Raw genomic sequence first — 22,107 nt, 5'->3', positions numbered from 1 at the left:
CGCACAAGCTTCTTTTAACAAATACAAACCACAGAAATACCCAGCCTCTTGAATGAATCACTCCTTGATTCCGACAACAGCCTGAAGTGGTGTTTTTCCCTACGATGAAGGATGCGTGCCTGTTTTTTCCAAAGTGTAATGACCGCGGGTCCAATTACTGACTGCATTTCCATTTATGCTTAACAAGGGGTTGTTCAGTGTTTTATCCCTCACGAATACAATGGCAGCAATAAAAACTCACATTATCCTGTCATCTCTTGAATAACGCTTGCGGTTTCTATTCCATTACCAGACTCTTTTATAAGTAGTACCTACTGCCACTTGTTAAATTCTTCGGATAAAAACTACATTCTGACATACAAAAACAGCATAGCGGATTCTAACAGGCTTTCGGACAATACAACCATAAAAACTAATATCAACATACTAAAGTGATTATTCCTTTAAGCAATTGCGAACCAATAATTTCATCAATCATCAAAACAAAATATCCTTTATTTATATTCCTCAAAAGTCCGTACAAGATCACAATTCACAAAACCATGAATTTCACCAATTTAGGAGCCATGCATCATATTAGTCCCGCAGTGCTATCAGGTACCGACACGACCTCTTCTAATCAAGGATGCTGTTGTCTGAGTCTAAAATGATTGCCTGGGTCTAAACGGCGCATGACAAAACAAACAATATTGTTATAATACACGGAAAATTTGAACAAAAGATTTAAACCACTGTTTACTCATACATACATACATACACACATATATATATATATATGTATGTATGTATGTTTACTCTAATTTCCACAACGTACATTAAACACGACAAAGGGTGAAAGACTGCATAAATAACCATAATAAATTCGTATGACCCTTATTAATCAAATTCGACCTCCAACCCAATTCCTTCCATTCGTTTCCTTTCCTGCTTCCATTCCTTGGTTCCATCGCCGACCCTTCTCATTTCTCCTCTTATGGCATTAAAAAAAATATAGTTAACGTCGAACCCGTTTTCTTAAAAAAAAAAATAATACAAAAAAAAGTCACCCTCACCCAACCCATCTTCTGAAGTAAGAACTTGTGACATCAAAGTCTTCTTTTGGCTTTTTATATTTTTCCCTGGGCCATTCTTTCCTCTCCCAGACACATATGAGTCGTGAACCCTCCCAAATTCGAACCTTATTTTCGTCTCCAGGGTTAATAATCTCTATCAGTTCGGTCAAAAATGCATCACTTAAATTTCACTGAGGAATGTTCATTTCTCCTATTTTTGCAATTCTTTCACCAGTGTTATTTATTTATTTATTTATTATCTACTTATTTACTTATTTATTTATTTATTTAAATTATTTATTTATTTCTGTACCTTACGTCGCAGTATTCTACAATGGATGTAGGCTACTGTTACAATGTCAGCATTACAGCCGCAATTTCACACATCTCATACGTTCTTCGGGATCTAAACATCAATAACAACAACAAATTTAGTTGTTTCATCCAAATTTTTGCGAAAAGGAGAGCCGAAGAAGACCCCGCCTCTGAAACACAATAGTGGACAGCTGTCACTCTTCTCATCTTCGTCGCTCACGACGCAGCCTTAAAGACGCCTGCCACTTGCACCTTCTCATGGTTTGGCATATTTCTTGACTGAAATTATCTGCCATTTACCCATTCCATTATTTAACAATAGAAAATTAAGGCAGCTGACGTAAAACGGGTTGATCTAATCTGATATATGACTTGAATCGACAAGGTACCCTGACCATCGCTTAGCCATGCGGGCCAAAATTAGGTTTTCAAGGAAACAGAACCAAATAAACCAACAAGCAGGATAAAATACATGGAATGTACGAGATTCTTCTTCCTAGGCAGGTGTGTGCACTTGTAAGAGAACTCAACATTTTGCACTTGTCCCGTGTTACATCCGAAAAAGAACATGTTAACATGGGTTTTTATTTCCACCGTCATATACTAGTAACCACATCACAAGGAGTCTCTCCAACACATACACATATATATTGTATGTATATACAATATATAATATATATATATATTATATACATTATATATATATATATATATATATATATATATATATATATATATATATATATATATATATATATGTGTGTGTGTGTGTGTGTGTGTGTGTGTATTATATATGTATATATGAATATATGTGTGTGCGTGTGTTTGTGTATAAAATCCTGAGGCTTCCGCAAAACCAGAACGCCACTTGAAAACGCTACCCACTGCGCCACCCAACACAACTTGCAAAATGATAAAAAAATAATAAAAAGTCGTTTCTTTGATATCCAAAATATAATCCAGGTATGTATGTGTAAGAGGACTTGGCTGCTAACACGATAACTGGACAAATACACTATTCGACATTTAAATATGAGTAAAGAACTGATTCTTTAAAAACTCAAAATATCAAAATCTTTACTTTACATTTCAAACGTTTATCCCATTAGCCATATACTTCGTTTTACCAATGTACATGGTGTTAGCAATAAGAGTGTGTGTGTGTGTGTGTGTGTGTGTGTGTGTGTGTGTGTGTGTGTGTGTGTGTGTGTGAGAGAGTGAGAGAGAGAGAGAGAGAGAGAGAGAGAGAGAGAGAGAGAGAGTCAAGTTACAAAGTTGGAGTTATAACTGAAACCCGACGTGGTAATATGAGGAAAACTAAAATCCAAGCCACTGACTTACAAAAGAGACAGATGTCATGGACTATTAATGGAAAATAAACCCATTATAAAACTGTGTTTCTGAGTATCAACTAACCTGTACACTAACAACTGCATAATTATATTCTTTGAAAAGGCACGAACACATGTACCACAGATATTTAGGTATTTCTACGCATTCAACATTTTTTTCTCAAGGAATTAAGCGGTTTCCCTTAATAGTCACTCATACTTTCACTGCTGAATCATGGATGAGTCCTCTATGTAGATAATTTCCACAACAATAATCACTACATCCACATTCAGAGGGATCATCAGCAGCACGTGGACCCTCCCTGTGCACACGCACATTGCACAATTCACCATTACTATCTTGAACGTGCTCTTGCGCTTTCTGAATATCACGGCCTTTCTCTTCAAATGCATCTTGAAATCGTCTACGCAGCACTTAATATGCCCTCTCCTCCTCCCCTTGAAACACTTCGGAAATATACACTTTTTCGACAATGCCAGACAATCTCCACACACTCTATGGCATCGTGTGAACCCCGAGTGGAAGGATATGTCCCCTACAAAAATAGAGCAACATTTTCTACTGAGGCCTACGGCGAAAAAACATATTTTAACTTTCGGGGAAGATTTCTCGCAGCTGTGATGGGTGTAAAAGTCAGCAATTTGCTAGAGCCACACTGCCTGCATTAACTCTCTCTTTCTCTCAGTTCTTCGTTGGGAGAGTGGGTTCCGTTCTCAGCTAGCACTCTGCTGGCCGCGAGTTCGAATCTCCGACCGGCCAGTGAAGAATAAAAGGAATTTATATCTGGCGACAGAAATTCATTTCTCGCTATAATGTGGTTCGGATTCCACAATAAGCTGTGAGTCCCCGTTGCCAGTTGGTTTTTGCCACGTAAAATTAATCTAATCCTTCGGGCCAGCCCTAGGAGCTGTTAATCAGCTCAGTGGTCTGGATTAAACTAAGTTATACTAAACTTTTTCTCTCTCTCTCTCTCTCTCTCTCTCTATATATATATATATATATATATATATATATATATATATATATATATATATATAGTTAATATATATATATATATAATATATATATATATAATATATATATATATATATATATATATATATATATATATATATATATATATATATATATATATATGTCTCTCTTTATATATATATATCACATATACAGATAGTGTGTGTAACTTGAACATCTCATTAATCTCTGGGTCATTAATTTCTGTAAAACTGTTCAATACCAAGCCACTGTGACTGATGAAGCAACAGCTGATATAAACATTCTTTTCCCCAAACCCTCTTTCTAAGTGCCGGCAACGAATGAACATCAACTACATACCAACTTGTTTCGACAAATTCTTGGCCAGGAGTTCCAGACATTTACAAACTTCCTCAAGAATTTCTAGTAAGAAAACTACCATCATTTATTTCTTCCTGGATAAGCAATCTGCAAAACCATTGGTATTTTTCTTATGTACTCATAGGTCGGTGGAAAATTATTTACTGAATCCCTTATACAGTATACGTTACATGACATATTTACACACATACATACACGCACGCACACAAACACGTATGAGAGAGTAGAGAGAGAGAGAGAGAGAGAGAGAGAGAGAGAGAGAGAGAGAGAGAGAGAGAGAGAAGCAAGTTATAAGCTTTCAGAAACACCTTATCCATCAAAATACGTTTTAACTTCAAGGAACGCTGGCACTGACTGAGATTAATGTTTTAAGATTTTATATGCAAGCAAATGCTTTCCAATATTTTTCTGTCTTTCTCAGTCGAGCTCTATCCAAGAAAATGTATCCTTAAAATGTATTTCGCTTTCACTTTCTTTCTCAACGTCAGGCGTTTTCAAAGTAAATGCATTCTTGAAAAATATTTCGTTTTCATTTACCATATTGTTCCATAGCATCGAGAACGAATAAGACTGCTGGTAACCTAATTTCAAAATCAACATATAGAAGCCTTTTCATGTAAATATAATGGAAATAAAAACACAGGGACACAAGGCATTTAACTTATTAAAATTTCACTTTAATAAAATGACTGCCCCTCATTCGGAGGCCGTTCTTTATGTACATAAACATTCCTTCCCCTCTTTCACGAATATCATCTCTCTCTCTCTCTCTCTCTCTCTCTTCCCTCTCACTATTTTTCTCCTGCTCATTCATTTCGCCTCCCTTCATCAGATCCCCCCCCCCAAGACATTCCTCCAGCCTCGTTAATGCTATACCCCTCGAATTTGTTCTTCTTCCCCTCGCCCCATTTCGTTTAACTCGATCTTGCTCGCGTTTCCCCTCGGTCTCCGCTACGAAAGTAACCCCGGGAGGTTTATAACCGGTTCTCAATTCATTCATGTCGTCGTCGGCATTCGAAACGTTACCTCTCCCATGGGGATGGAGGCTAACCCTTGCCTTAGGGAATGAGGGTAACCCTTCCTTCGGGATAGGGGTTACCAACCCTTTGGGGATAGGGGGTAGCGCCACCTCTGGGGATGAGGGTAAACCCTCCCACTGGGGGAAAGGTTGACAGGAATCTCACAGGAATTTCGTGCAGCAAGATAATGGACGCAGATTACATATGAATGTGTACATATAATCACTGTGCACATTACAAACCTACACATAAATAGTATATTACAATTCAAGGAATTTAGCATGGATTTCAACAACAACAAAAATGTGTACTTCACGTGTATATAATATACACTGCACATGCATGCACGCGAACAGAATATGGGTAATGAAATTCCTGTATGTAAATTATTTCCAATTCAATAATAAGAAATGTCAATCGGGATGCGAAATTTTCCACTGTGTATCAAACCTGGCCATGAATGAAACACAGCGGAACCTTGTGTATGATGCTGCTAAAATGTCGATACAATTTAAAAGGTCGTCAGTGACAAGACAAGCATAAGAAACAAAACGATGAAGACAAAAATAATCAGAGTAACACCGGTATTAACACCAATGAAAGTTGATACATCAAGTCAGTTCTACAAAGCCTTTTCTGCTAAAATCATAAGAGACCAGAATGGTACATAATTATGAAGGCACTTTGTTCTTAATTTTTGCACAAAGATTATTAAATCACAGAAATATACTTCTGCTTTTAAGAGACAACGTTTAAATGTTTCCTTAATGTGCGACATCTGGCTTTGTTCATCAAATCTCATGAGTCTGAGTTCAATTTTCAAAACTCGCCTACTTAGTATTTAACGAATAATTACCAATATATATAAATTTGAACTAGTAATCCGTCGTCTTTAATACAGTGCAGCTTTAGAGAAAACAAGACTATTTATACAGTCACAACTAGGTTCACAATACAGCTGTTGAACACCTCATGTACTACAAAACTTCCACAGTACTATATTGAAACAAAGATGACAATAAAACGTGACAATGGCAGCAGAAGCAACTGACCTGTCTTCCATCGAGGGTGTAAACCTTCCTGACGGCTCCCGTGTCCAGCTTGATGGCGTGTGTGATGTCGGAGAGGACCTGTTCCAAACTTCGCGCCGTGCGACGGTTCAGGAGGATCCTGACGGCCTTCCGGGGGCGAATGCCGTTGCGTATCACTGTGACTAACTTCGGCCGGATGTAATCCTTCGGAGAGTCCGTGGAGGACGACGATGACCCTATCATGACAGGAGGCATTTCGCACCCGGGGGTCGAGGCTGGAGAGGCGTAAGCCGTGCGAGGGGGCACGTGGAGGGCCTCGTTGCGACGGGCGTACACTCGCCACTGCGGAAGACGGGCTCGTGTGTAATCGAGTTTCTTGAAGGATTCTGAAGAGGACACGACATACTCGCCGCCTTCGCTGATCTGGTCGAGTGCCGTCACGCGCGTGCCGTCGAGGGCGAACACGTGCCGTACCCCCGCCGTCAAGTGGATAGGGTGGTCGAGCAGCCGGGTCAGGTCGCCCAGCAGCGCCTCCCACGATCTGTGCTTGTCGCCTCCGACGGGAATGACCGAGCCCCCGAACCACCGGTCGCCATTTCGATAGAAGCGACACCGACGAGCTCTTTTCTCCTCACAGAGACGCGTGAGGGGGATTCTACTCAAGGCACTGCTCGTGGGGGACGCTCTTCCTCGGCGGCTTGTGGTTCCTCCAAGCAAGGATGAGGGGCCCCCTCCAACGACGCTGTTGGAGGAGGGCGAGGACAACAGGCCGCTGGGGGAGGGAGTCACACCAGTGGAGGAGCCGCGGGAAACAGGAGGCCTGGCTCCCCCCGTTTCGTCATCTGGGCACTCCAGACTGGAGGAACCGGAGACTCCGGAGTGCTCCTTCTGCTGTTCCGCCGTCCCCATCACATCAACATCCTGCAACACAAAAAACAAAAGCTATTAGCCTGTCACCTCGTCCCGTTACATAACATTAAGCTTAAAATAACAAACGGCAAAACCTAGTGGTCGCCTTACAATTATTACAGTGTCAATACAAATATATTTATAGCCAAAATTAATTGTGAAATATCAACAACTGAACACGATACCACTGACAGTTCTCTTTCTCCGCGAATGAGCATATGACAAAAGCAAAGAAAGACATGCATATAGGTCTCTAAAAACACTCTAGTCACTGTATGTCTACAGTAGTATTTATCATCGCATCTCAATTTTCAATGAGTACTATTATTTTTAATGAGTTACCATTATTATACAACAAGAGGAACTATTTGATGTATGCCGACCTTGTACATAAGATTCTGGTCCAGTGGATAGGGAATTTGAACTGGCAGAAACTACCTAACAAAATCTCCCTTTTGTGGTGGATTAAGTTACAGACACCTTTGGATTTCAACCGACCCATTTTAACTTCTAGTTGGTTACGAGATAAAAGATCCCTACTGGCTTAAGTTTCTTACCACCTGGGTACAAATCCTCACGAGGAAAGAAAAATACACCTCGCACATTTCTTCTCGAGATTCCAAGTCCTCAATGAATCGCTTGCATATAGGGATGTGTGTCGGCCGTATATACATATTTTTAATATACATACACATACACACACACACACACACACACACACACACACACACACACACACACACACATATATATATATATATATATATATATATATATATATATATATATATATATATATATATATATATATATATATATATATATATATATATATATATATTATATTATACACCAGCCTCAGACATGAGAAATAATCTTATAGACAAAACACTTTCTAATCCAACAAAGAAAGGAGTATCAACAAAATACATAGATAAACAAACCAAATGAATAGGAAAAGAGCTCTTATTTCCCCGACACCTTCAGCCGCAAGATCAAGGCCTCAGGTGGAGGATACTCGTGGATCGTCTACTGGCACCCTGTTCTCGGCGAGCGGTGCCAAAACGGGACTACAGGTGACCAAACGCCCGGAGGGCTATCTTTAGCGCAAAACCCCCGAGGGGCATGAGTCCCAAAGCTGTATTTCAGCCAAGCCTCCATTAAATAATACAACACCAGAACCCATTTTAACCCCTTCACAGAGGCGTTCTCTTTGGCGTAAGAAGTCTGCGTCATTTCGCCCGAAAACAGGTTACACGAACGAATAAATCCAATGAATACTAAAGCATCAGTTTCATAAATAGATCTAATGTCAAAATTAAGCCATCAGATGAAGGACAAAAATGCCACAGTGTACTTACGTAACAAAAATACACATAAGTCACGGTAAAATGATTTTTCTGGCTATTTATATACTCGAACATCTGCCTTCCTGTCCACTTATGTTACATAAGATAATCATCTACTATAAGGAAAGAATAAAAGAAATTTCGGTCTTTAAATATCTGCACTGGCAATAACATCGTTCGATGAGAAACAAAAATAAAAAGCAGTTCTTAACTCCCTGTTCAAGGTAAACCTTAATAACATCTTGAATAAGGTAAACTTTAATAAGATCTGAGAGAGAGAGAGAGAGAGAGAGAGAGAGAGAGAGAGAGAGAGTCCCCTTGAAACTGTTTATTCTAAAAAGTTTATTCTAAAAAAAAAAAAAAAAAAAAAGAATGAGACCCTTCGCCGGCAGATTTACGATGTCCTCTGGGTGTTTTTAAAAACTGAACACGTATCGCCTTACCAGACACTAGCTACCAAGGGAAAGAAACGAATGCCTTTAGGTAACAATTTCAGAGCGCTCTCTGTCGTAAACTAACTTTCCTCTTCGTGTGCGAAAATACTGTATTTCGATTTTCTTACTGTAGAAAAGGAATTACTTTTATAGTGTAAGTGCAAGACCAAGTATCTGTTCGTTATTTTAGTCACTGTTACTGCTGTTGGGGTTCGATGACCTGGCCTGAATTGTCAGCAGATATATGTGAATAAATGATGTCCGATAACGAGGTAATTTAAATCGATTTACGGTAAAACTCTGATAAACAAAAGTGGAAGATATATGAAAACGACCACGCCTAATGTGAGAGAAATTATTAAGAAAAACGAACACATACTATAATTTCGCAAGAAGGTTGTGCAGCCATTAAAACAATTCACGTAAAATTGTGGAGATGTCAATGACAGCTCTAAAGGAAATTAAGTGTTACCCTTTAGGCTGGCAAGAATAGCGCTTTAAACTGATATAAAATTCCATAAACCAAGAGCGTACAAGATACCAGTAAACATCAAAGCACATCCACCTACTAACAGGATGAAAAACGCAGAGTGCCCATAAAAATTATGCAGGTTAAAAATGAAAATGTACTAAAGGTGTGCAGGATAACAGAAATGATGTTCAGAGTATGCCTGGCGGTAAATTAGGAAACAGGATGTGACTGAGACGACTTCCCGTTTGTTCCTTTATTTTGAGATAAATGATACACAAACAAAATTCATCCCACATCAGAAAGAAGAAGAAGAAAAAAAAAGAGTAAGAGACCAAGAAAGTGCAGTTTAATTGTGATACAACCAACAGAACTCCAGTACCTTATAAAGGCAAATTAGCGAGGATAAATAATTAAATAAATAAGATTAGGAAGGATAAATAATTAAATAAATAAAGATTGGGTACGTTAACCTTAACACATCTTAATATGTGAAAGGGTGTTGCCTGGAGAAACATTCTCTTGACTTGAATAAAGCAATGACGAGAGAGAGAGAGAGAGAGAGAGAGAGAGAGAGAGAGAGAGAGAGAGAGAGAGAGAGAGAGAGAGAGAGAGAGGAAAAACTTATATCGGGTCAATAGCAAGAAATTGAACATTGTTTGATCCAAATAGGAGACACAGCAGCAATATCCAAAGAACAAGGACTATTATACAAGACCTGAAGGGTTCACTGTGAAGTTTAGACATGCGATACAGATGAATACTTGAATTGGATGACAATAATTTTGTTGTAAAAAAAAAAGACAGCAACTTAAACTGCAAAGACGCACACCATGCTTTTTCTTTACCATACGACAGCCCAAGACCAGGTTAAAGGGTTTTAGAATGAGAGCAAATGAATTGGAGAAGAACTCAAGAAAAACTGGGTATAAACTCGTGAATGAATTGCATTTGAATATACGTATCTACTCCATTCTGTATTTATAGGTATTCTAAAAGGCTGTAACCGATGAAGGTATGAGTAACTGGAAATAACCGTAAAAACAACACTCTGGTTCGAAGTCGTCACAGGTTGTTTTTGAACCATCAACAAACCAGTCATGGGATGAGATTCACAAAAAAGCCACATGACGAGCCGAATAGGGAATGACAAATGAACGGAACCCTCAAGAACGCTAGATGACACGGCAAAAGATATTTTCTTCTTGAGCCACCGACAAACAAGCTGATGAAAATTACTATTAACATACATAATTTCATAAACACAGAATTTGTCAAGAACTCCCTAAGCAAGACAGATTTTGGTGAAAGCATAAGATACTCAAACAGAGATGCGAAGAAATTCCTTAAATCCAATCGGAAGGATATAACATAAAAAAAGGTGTCCATCCCGTATGGCATTAATGCAGTCGCAAGAGATTCAAATGGAAATATGAAAGGAATCTACGGCCGTGGGAAACTACTCTTTCTAGCGCAACTGATATCTACAAGAAATCTACAAGAGCTGAAGTCGCCGCTCTCTCGAGTCTAGTAGGAAAGAAGTGAATATTTTCATGAGGAAGAGAAAGTTAAGTATACCTTAGTTTAACCAGACCACGGAGCTAATTAACAGCTCTCTAGGAAGGTGTCCAATGATTAGATTTACGACATAGCTAGAACCAACTGGATTACCTGGCAGCGGTTCTCAGCTTATTGTGGAATCCGAACTGCATTATACCGGGAGAAATGAATTTCTATCACCAGAAATAAATTCCTCTAATTCTTCATTAGTCGGTCGGAGATTCGAACTCGCAGCCGATGTAATACAACCACAAGCATAAAATAAATAATCCATTTGCAAATTCCTTGGGAAACGTGCAGCAATGTCGTCTATGCGAGAAGCTTGTTTATCTCGAGCCGCATATAACCAAATCTCTTAGGAAAGGGCCAGGGTTAGTGGGAGGGAGGGAGAGGAAAGGGCCAGGGTTAGTGGGAGGGAGGGAGGGAGTGGAGGGGGAAAATACCACGTGTGCGTTAGAAAGGGCACAAATCAAAAGAATGGCGAAGTACTAAGACTCATAATTAAGCATTTCAATCACAAAAGATCGTAATGGCAAGGAAAAACTATTTATGAAAGAGAAAGTAATAAAAAAATATCCTGGACTACAAACGGAAACTGTTCTTTTTTACGGTGGGAAAAATAAAACAAAACATGTTATTCTACACAATTTGGTATCCTAATATATATATATATATATATATATATATATATATATATATATATATATGGGAAAATAAATCATAGTGCATTGCAATGTGGATATATAGGTAGTGAATACTCTTTTGGATTAAATGTTGCGCAAACGTCAGTCTCATCACCTCTTCTCTTTGTTACATAAATCTCTAAGTCCATCTTCCTTACGCAAACGCCTTCAGCTCAACTCTCGGTCTATTTATAGAGAGACGACTGGGCCATCCATTTAATACGCAGGCATCCGTACTCTACCCCTCATTTGCAAGAGGGAACGGAGGGTAGGTGGGTATTTGGGGGTACCAGAGAGGCATATGGCACACCACGGGTGTTTCTCCTCCATCCAGGATGCCATCAGGTGAATGAGAGCTCTGTGCGGGGCCAAGGCATCTGCCCTCACACTCTCGCCTTCGGTGCTCTCTTCAATCATACCAGACCAGGGACAATGAACTACTTGTGGTGATGGTGGTAACTGTTTCGGGAATTTCCCGCTTTACTGAACGTTTTATCGACTACTAGGGCCTCATTAATTACTGCCTCATATCAATCTGGAAACTCTAATATATATAATATATACTATATATATATATATATATATATATCAATCTATATATATATATCTATATATATATTATATATATATATATATATATATATATATATATATATATATATATATATGCTTATATATATACTGTAACTCGAGTCAGAAGTCAGTGCCCACAAATTTTACGTCAGGACACTTGATGAGACAACGCTGTAAATTTCGAACTGTTTCTATCATGAAAACTGGGATTTTTACTAAATTCAGTCACAAAATAACTTCAGCGATATTTCTAGACATACCTAGTGGAACGACAAATAATCTATGGTGTAAGTTTTTATTATGTGCTTTTGAAAACAATTCCTGGATACCATGAAAGTGTTGGAGTTTAACAACTATCATTTTCTAATAACATATCAAGCGAAGTCCCTAAGGTCGTCATTAATAACACGTCAAACCACCTTGTCCCCTGTTCACCTTGTGGATATAAATTAGTTATTACCTGAACTGTTAACCCATTGGTTGGACGCCTCGCTCTTCTCTGTCCCTGAAACCCATACTCTTCCGCTCTTCACGGAAGGATTTCCTTCTTTTCCTTTTCTTTTACGCCAGTTTTAGGCCGCATAAAAACATGTTTGCAAAACCAAGTGCCAAAAGTAAGAGTCACTGATACCGAAGGCAACAAAACCGTCTACGGCTACGCGTTACGGAAGTCTGCATTCTAATTACGTCACCTGATAACATCCTACGACACCCTGCATCACAGCTATCGTTTTACAGAGGACCCTCCTCCTCCCCCCCCCATTACAGCAAATACCATCCGGGGTCGACCCCCACCGGGCGTAGCGCCATCTTCCACCCACAAACAAACTTCATGAGGATGGACTTAATAGAACCACTTCCTTGGGGGGAGGGGGACACAAAAGATCCGTCGACTATTGCCAATAGCCATCTGTTGTCGAGTCAGGCATCCCCCTTTCGAACATCTAGGAATGCAATAGTAACAATAAATACAACAGCAGCAGCAGGAAAAATAATAACACAAGCACAATTAACTGGTTATTGGTTATCGAGACCAATAACCAGTTCTGATCCAATCCCACCACTTCCATACAACAAACCAACAATAATAAAAGATATACACAGGTGAAAAATGCAAATACGATAATAATAAACTTGTGACTCAGTTCTGAACTAGCTGCATGTACAGTAAAGTCACACAGTCGTGAAAATATGCATTCACAACAACCAGTGTATGTTCAAATCCCATAGAAAAATACTTATTTAAAAGGGCAAAATAGAAACACCACCACCTCAGTTCATAACCATACCGAGAGAGAGAGAGAGAGAGAGAGAGAGAGAGAGAGAGAGAGAGATTCCGTCGTCGCGTGCAAACGGATAGAGATCCCCCAGTAGCTATTAATGGACGTCAGCGATAAATCAGCCATACGCACCCCCATCATCAGATTGGAAACCAGCGGGTGGTTATAAACGAGAGAGAGAGAGAGAAAGTCATCGTATACTGCCTACGGGCGAGACGGAGGATTCCATTACACCTCTTGCGCTGAGAAGCTGAATAATAATAATAATAATAATAATAATAATAATAATAATAATAATAATAATAATAATAACAACAAGAGACTTTACTTCAGCTAAGGGTCATTTAAAATAAGGGAACAATTACTAAAAACATTCATAATCAAGACATAGAGATAGATGAGGGAAAAAAAAAACTTCCTTATCTTAGAACAACTCTAGGAAATTAGAAAATAACAGAAAAAACCGAGAGTCCCTCATGAAGAACACACCCAAAATACAAAGGAGAGATTTCCATAAAGCCTTAGTGAATACCGCCCACGGACGGACAAGATCGATTACGAACCGGATCAGAGACTCAGACAATGATCGTAGTTAACTTTCTGCAATAGTCGGTCAAATAGTGCGGATCAATCTCAGACATATGAAGGTCTTACAGGATACTATCCGGGACTGCGGAATCACGCGTCCGAGAGGTGCCTTACACGAGCAAGATTTTTTATATCTCTTAGCTTTTCCACGTAGATATTGGGTGGCCCATAATCCAGTCACACCACGCACTGGCTACTTCGTACAAAGGTACTGTAGGTGGACAGACGATACAGCATGCCAGAAAACGTGCTCGAGTTATCAACATAGTTTCAGAGGTTGTCTCGAATAATAATAGATGCAGCAATAAGATAAAGAAGTACTTTTATTTTGCCGAGTGAAAGAGTATCACAAAAATAAAACTGTATATTCCGCAATTAAAATAACACGCCAAAAATATATACTTGAAATGCATAATGGTGATATGAAAGATTTTAGATCCACAAATATTTGTAAGAAAAATATCTAAAAATTAAATAAAATTTCGAAAGAGAAGGCCCCATGAAGGTAAAAGTTTGAAAAATGTAGGTGCCAAAATTACTGTGAAATACGGGCACCAAAAGAGGCAACATGCGATAGCAAGACCACAAGAAATAACTTGCCGGAATAATGAGAGAGAGAGAGAGAGAGAGAGAGAGAGAGAGAGAGAGAGAGAGAGAGAGAGAGAGAGAGAGAGAGAGAGAGAGAGAGAGAGAGAGAGAATAATTAACTTTGACAGGTCTCTTTCTTGTTCCAATCAATATCTTTTCATACCACTTGCATAATATTTTACAGTACTGTCTATCTGTCTCTCTCTCTCTTCTCAACTTCAACAAGCAGACACACGGAAGCACCTGGCGCAGGCATCACACAATGGAGGTCCTTTACAATACGAGAACCGCAATGCAGTTGAAATTAACTACAGGAGCATAATGCATCACAACCCACACCTTTCCCAGACCTCAGTGCACCACAGTAAGCCATCACATTATGCATCCGGGTCTTCTTCACCTTACGGTGGAAAAGGGAATAATGTCCGAGAACTTCTGGGGCTTCCATCATCTGGACACTTGCAAGTATTCAGGCACTATCAATCTCATTGGGACTATATATTCAGACACGTGGCGCTCAATTACACCGTCCATTATTTACCTGGTAGTTATCCGATTGAGGTGGGTTGTAACATGGTTTGAGAAGGCCATGGGTCTTGTAACTCGTCAAACAAAAATATATGGCGGAACCAGAAGGCTAAAATGTTCTGGAACAATCCCCCAAAAGAGGGAAAGGCATATGGCGAAGCAAAAAACTATAGCATACATATATAATGACAATTATATATACATACACATTACATACATAGTACACATTTTATATTGTTTAAGAATAAATATGCATATCATATCAGACTTACGAATTACTTAAAAAAGAATGACTGTTAATGTTCACAATTTCACCCGAAAATTTTCGTGACATTTATAACTACGCTCATATATAATGAAAAACCACCACTGTGTTATCATAGATCAGCCTAATTATCTGCAAATAATTCAATACAATATAAATGACCGACTGCATTGTGGCATTAACTGCCAACTACGGAGAGCGAGCGAGAGGAGGAGGGAAGGGGAGAAAAAAGAGGGAGCGAAATGCCTCCACGAAACCTGTCAAATGATAAGCAATACACTCAAATACTATTTGGTGAGACTTTATAAATTCGAGACTATGAGTATTACCAAAAAGGACCTGTGCATTTATGCCTTAGACTAAGCAACTTTGTGAGGAAGCCTGGTGAATAACATAAAAGTGAAAATACCTTGTAAAGAAAAAATGGAATTCAAAAAGGGAATGGTTGACCAACATGTTAATATAAATTCTAGCTTAATTCTCATAAGGGTACTTAAGAGCAGCAGTCAGAAAAGACAAGAAGAGTGCTACGAATATACACACCAGATATCTTGAAAAAAGTTACGCTAAGTTTTTACGTTGTAAACTGAATTGATTGATTGATATGACATTAGCAACTTGCATCAAAGCAGCCTCGGGCATCAGGAGTGTGATGTGATATATGTTGATGGCAGAGTGATTGGTGAGGTGTTTCGGGAGACTGTTCATGTCTCCTACTTGTTAAATGTGCGAATCAACACATTGATATGTATCGTGTCTGGAGAAGGACGAAACTTGTAAATGAGATTCAGTCGAATAACAGATATATAATTAGAAGTGTTGCCACGTAGTAGTGTGGAAAATACTACAAATGCAGGTAAATATGCGTCTAAACCTGTCACTGAAAACAAATTTGACGATTAAACTTCGCATATTGAAGTTGGAAAATCTGAAGCATATGGTTATGGATGACAGAACTTAAAAATCGATCATGCAGTTGAGATAGAATGAATGAACTATTAAGTCACAAATCAAGAGAGAGAGAGAGAGAGAGAGGAGAAACATATGGAGATGACAAAACTTAAAAATCGATCATGAGAGAGAGAGAGAGAGAGAGAGAGAGAGAGAGAGAGAGGGCAGATTCATATGGTTATGGATACAAATCTAACACTGTGAGATAGAATGAATATTTCAAGAAGGTCCAGTCAGAGTTAAAAATATAAGATAGAATGAATGAACTATTAGTACACATCCGAAGGAAGATTCTGAACAAATTGGTACTAAATTAACGTATATGATCCAAGAAAAGTCAAGATGATGAAATTAACACAGATATTGTACTAAAGATGAAATTAACACACAGATATGGAGAAAATACTATGACTGAAAACAAGTAAGTTGACGCATGTGAAAAACACACGCACATATACTGTAGGGAAATTTATTCATGGAAAGAATAATTAACTATATAGAGAGAAAATAGCCAATGCACAATAAACCTTTAAAAAGTCAGGAAAAAAAAGCCATCAAACTATACTACTTTGATGGCGTGTCAGACAAGTTGAAAGAGAGGCACTTATTCAAAGAAAGTATTAGAGTACGTCCAAAAACATGAAAGTTCCTCATGTATTATGCATGCACGCGTGTTCACGAGAAGAAGCAGACCTTGATAGCCAACAACGCTGACAAAAAGGTTTACATAATACCTCTGAAACTAAGGAAGGTTTCAGGAAAGAAAATTGCATAACCGACTGTATCGAAAGAATGAAAGGGAAATTGGGTGTTGCCTTCATCGTCCGTGCTGGAACTTCCTCCCCTTTGTGAGGGAAGCAGATGTGTTTGTGTATGCGCGCGCGCACGCCAATAATATACACACAAAGCAAGTGTCTCACGATCGCTGGTTAAGTTTTCAAGGTGATATTGTTACGGAATCTATTAAAATACAATAAATATTGGCCAAGCATATAATTCGTAGAAGACCCATCAAGAAACTTAAACGCGAGATTCCCAAAATGAATAAAATATATTACAAATAATGGTAAAAAAATAACGATATTAAAAAATGATAAAGTTTTTCATTCGAATAAGTTCCAACAAACAATTCATGAATGAGAAAAATGATTATAGATCAAAATGCAATTACCATACAGTATTCGGTCGAATGAACCTCATGGGTGAAAAAAAATATGAAAATGAGTCAATGAGAAAATATCCTAATTACTTCAAATTACTCACGAGGTCATGATGAGTCATGCTATCCTTCCGGCGCTTTTGCTGATTACTCAACGACAGATAAATTTTGATCACGGATTTGAACTCTGGACCTTTTCCGAACGTGCATGTCAGGAACATGAGACACGGCTGCATGGAAAATGAAACTCTCATTTGGTTACCGAACAGTTCCAATGACAACCTATATCCAGATCACACCAGAATATGGAACTTTCAGTCGCATTATTCTTTACTTACTTTAAAACATGACTGCCTACCTCTGAGCTCCATAACGATGATGGCACCAAAAATTAATTTTAAAAAACGTGCAAATATATAAATATTTTAAATTACAAATCTTCTCACACAGAACAGATATGACTCAAAGAAATGAAAAATCAACAAAGTTAGGTTATTAAAGATTAAAAAATAAGAAAGAGAAATCCAGAATACCATTTAGTAATGACTTTCAATGCATCCCTAACTTTCCTTACAACAATGGTAATTCATAATCACACAAAAGAAGACAACTCTTCCTACGCATTTTGCTGTGACCCACCGTCACCCTCCATCACAATCTCACTCACGCCGTCTCGGTGCATCCCTGTGCATCTCCCTCAATATCCTGTGCACGGAGATCTCCAAGACGCCGTCCCTTTTCACTACAAAGGTGTCATATTTCATTCCAGTGTGTTACCTAAAGCTTTGTCACACGAGCACCAGCAAACGAGATATCAGTATGGACATTAACACTGCGTACTTACGCAATGTTCGGCGTCATGCTTCAGAGGTACTGTGCTTGGCAGCGCAAATAACGGAAAATAACAATGCGTACAAAGTCTCACAACTTCTCAATCTCACAAATCACCTACAACCGACTCATTCAAGCTGATCTCATCGAATGCGTTCCTTATCGACATCCGTTCGCGTTCCTTTTCTGGTAATGTTATGTATCTGCAATGACGGGCGAAGGACTGACATGAAGATACAATTTAGTTAAATCAAATTGATAACAACAGATAAATTTAAATTATCCGGGAAATGTTACACAATTTTCAAACGAAATGAAACCGATTGAAGAAAAATAATCTGATAATAAAACTATGCTTAACTACCAAATCCAAAATATAATGTAAATAAAAGCATATGATCCAGAAAACTATAAATGCCTTCGAACAAAACTCAAGGCAATAACACAAGATATAGAAGTAAATGCTGACACAGCAAACACGTACGATTCTAAACAATCGAAGTACGAGTACCCGAATGATTTACTTTAATACAAAAGAAAAACCTGACACTGGTTATACTTCGACTGAAAACGAATAAATACAAGATTTAAAATTAAACAGAGAAAAAGTAAACTTCATACTAACAGGATATATATATATATATATATATATATATATATATATATATATGTGTGTGTGTGTGTGTGTGTGTGTGTGTGTGTGTGCGTGTGTGTATAACTTCAAGATGTTTGCCTTGGGGTAGCGCGCACACACGCAATACACACACATATAAATGTATATATCCTGCTAGTATGAGTTTACTTTTCTTTATTCAATTTTAACTCTTTTATTAGTTCGTTTTCAGTCGAAGTATAACCAATGTCTGTTTTTTCTTTTGTATTTAAATCATTCGGTTACTGGGCACTTCGATCGTCTATGTTTCTTTTCCTTACAAAGGTCACTCCGAAGATCTTCTATATATATATATATATATATATATATATATATATATATATATATATATATATATATATATATATATATATACATATGTATGTATGTATGTGTATATAATACATTTATATATGAATGTCTTTACTGTAATACCAGTGTAATATGAAGATAGGGCCCATAAAACACTATTTGAACGTTGCAACGTTCAAATAGTGTTTTATGGGCCTTCTTATCTTCATATATATATATATATATATATATATATATATATATATATATATATATATATATATATATATATATATATATATATATATATATACACACACATATATAATATACATATATAGTATTATATATATATATATATATATATATATATATATATATATATATATACAGACACACACACACACACACATCTCTACACGTTTTTTCCCTTACAGAGGAGGTAGCACAGCAAGAATTTTGCCCCTTTCGGTTTGCAGGTATTGGGATATGTTACTAGCACCATCAACTGTCCCCTATACAAGTCCGCAGAATGATGCTGGCACTTTGATCGGAGCTTTGGGTCGGTATGTAACTCCCTCTGGATCGCGGTTGCCTTTTCGACCCTCTAACTTTACTGCAATTTTCAACGATATGGGTACGCCAGTCTCTCTAACAAAACATTAAGTCTATAACAATACGTTAACAACGACGTCACTTACAATGACTTCAATCAAGGAAGATGACATCACTGAAACGAACACGGAATTCTTAACTTCTTTGGGCGTAGGCATTGATTTAACGGTGCAACGGTTGCTACACTATTGGAGTTGCCTTGAAGGCCGCACCTAAGACCGTGACGCAGCATAAAACCAACGTAAGAATATCCCCGGAACAGGTGTTTTGAACGCAGCGTAAACAGACGGGCGTTGAATGATACACCCCTTACCCTGGACATCCCCCACGGATAGGCAGAGCTGGGCACAGCATGTATTAGTGACTAAAGCCGCTCAGCGTCTCGACAAGTTTCAACGGTCGGCGAATTTGAGTTGAACAAAGGGGCAACTCCCTCTGCTGGGGGTGGGCATAACTTCCACGCCAGGAGGCCCACGAGTTCCGTTGGCATGACATGATGACATATTGTGTTGCATGAGGAACTCTCTCTCTCTCTCTCTCTCTCTCTCTCTCTCTCTCTCTCTCTCTCTCTCTCTCTCTCTGACATTTCGTCTCATTTCATCGACTCCCCTGACACACAAGTCTCCACCACGCATCCAATTATAAGGCCAGACATCACAACATTGTTTACAATACAAAGAAAAGAAATATATTCCGAATGATCCTCGACGGCGGCAGTAGTAGTCGCGCAGCCATCTCATGACTGGAGAGACTAGCGTTCGACTCCCGAACCAGATGGTGAGGAAACGGTAAAAAGGTAGTTTCCTAAAAATCCAGCATGCATGAGTTGGATCAAGCAGTGAATTTTGAATCTGGCTGTTAGTCGACTGTTGTGGATCGCAGATATATTAAAGAAAGAGAGGCAGAAAAACCATAATGTGAATGATCAGCACCCCCTCAAGGCCTAAACATAAGTGGAACTCGATGACATATCTACCAAATCAGAGTGTGTGTCTATAGTACACAGAAAAGTTACGAGCACAAATATATGGATATTTCACATAGTATCCTTCTCTCAGGACAGACCTTCCATTTTTACAGTGGTTAATATAACAGCAACAAAATAAACGTAATATTTCAAAATTCGTGACAAACTTTTCAAGTACAACAGCTGGGTGATGCAATACTCCGCTCACGTTTTTCAGGTCTGAAGAATCGCTCCAAACGATCCGTCCACCGATCCCCAATGAAGTAAGAGCGTACCGGCGTCTGCTCTGATCAAGAAAAAGGGCGTGAGGATGATAACTTCATCTCTAAAGTACTGCTGGGAAAAAAGAAAGCTGTGCCCTTCTGGGACACTTCACAAAATGGAAAACGGCTTGGTTATCCCGCCTCTCCCCTCTCTTTCTCTCTTATACACACATGTATATATATACAGTATATATATATATATATATATATATATATATATATATATATATATATATATGTACATATATGTATATATAGTATATACATATATATACATATACATATACATATATATATATATATATATATATATATATATATATATATATATATATATATATATATATATGCAGTGCGCTTAATGGGTGCTTTTGACCATGAGCCTCAAGATCTATCCCGGACATTTTATTGCCCTAAATTGGGTACCTAATGGTTGGACGACTGTGTTAATCCAGTCAGGGTGGATAAAGGGCACCGGACCAGCAAACTCCAAAACTTCCGTTGAAGAGCCAAATGGTGAACACCCACTAAAGCCAATGCCTCTAGAGCAAAAAACATGTCGCTTTTATGCACACAAACATACATACATATTTGTGTGTTTGTAGGTCCGCGCTTCTTGTGCTTGCGCGCCTTACTTGCTGGAGGAACCGGTTTCAAGTCAAACCAAAAAGAAACATTATAGCCACATTCCGCTGAAATGCACTGCGCCTCTGCTGACCGAGGGAGTGAAATAGGAATCTGGCATTAGTTGACAGTAGTGGGTCGCAACCGAGTGAAGACAGACGTGGGGCTTGCAAACTCACAGCAAAATACATGATGAGAACAACAATGGTAAACATTTCTGGAGACACCTTCCGTTAGAGGAAAATATAGACTACCGGTATATATATATATATATATATATATATATATATATATATATATATATATATATATATATATACATGTGCGTGTGTATATGTTTGTGCATAATCACACTGTGCCCCTGGTAATCTAGTATTATATACTTGGTAGTTAATCGACTAT

General features: G+C 38.3%; 1 protein-coding gene across 12 annotated transcripts in view; it reads right to left on the bottom strand.

Moving 5' to 3' along the window:
* The window catches only part of LOC136836433 (serine/threonine-protein kinase DCLK1), a 241,895-nt gene that overhangs the window by 146,234 nt on the left and 73,554 nt on the right, over positions 1 to 22,107 (bottom strand). For 11 of the 12 annotated variants that reach the window (XM_067100668.1, XM_067100673.1, XM_067100671.1 and 8 more), the window contains exon 2: positions 6,148 to 7,047. In XM_067100668.1, the coding sequence (XP_066956769.1) occupies positions 6,148 to 7,035 (888 nt within the window). In that variant the 5' untranslated portion in view covers positions 7,036 to 7,047. Of the gene's footprint in view, positions 1 to 6,147; positions 7,048 to 17,566; positions 17,600 to 22,107 lie in introns of those variants that run through there. The other variant, XM_067100664.1, reaches the window with a different exon arrangement.

This window comes from Macrobrachium rosenbergii, chromosome 56 (assembly GCF_040412425.1).
Source record: "Macrobrachium rosenbergii isolate ZJJX-2024 chromosome 56, ASM4041242v1, whole genome shotgun sequence".
Taxonomy (NCBI): domain Eukaryota; kingdom Metazoa; phylum Arthropoda; class Malacostraca; order Decapoda; family Palaemonidae; genus Macrobrachium; species Macrobrachium rosenbergii.
Note: the sequence above shows the minus strand (reverse complement) of the source record. Positions and strands in the feature narration are given on the sequence as shown.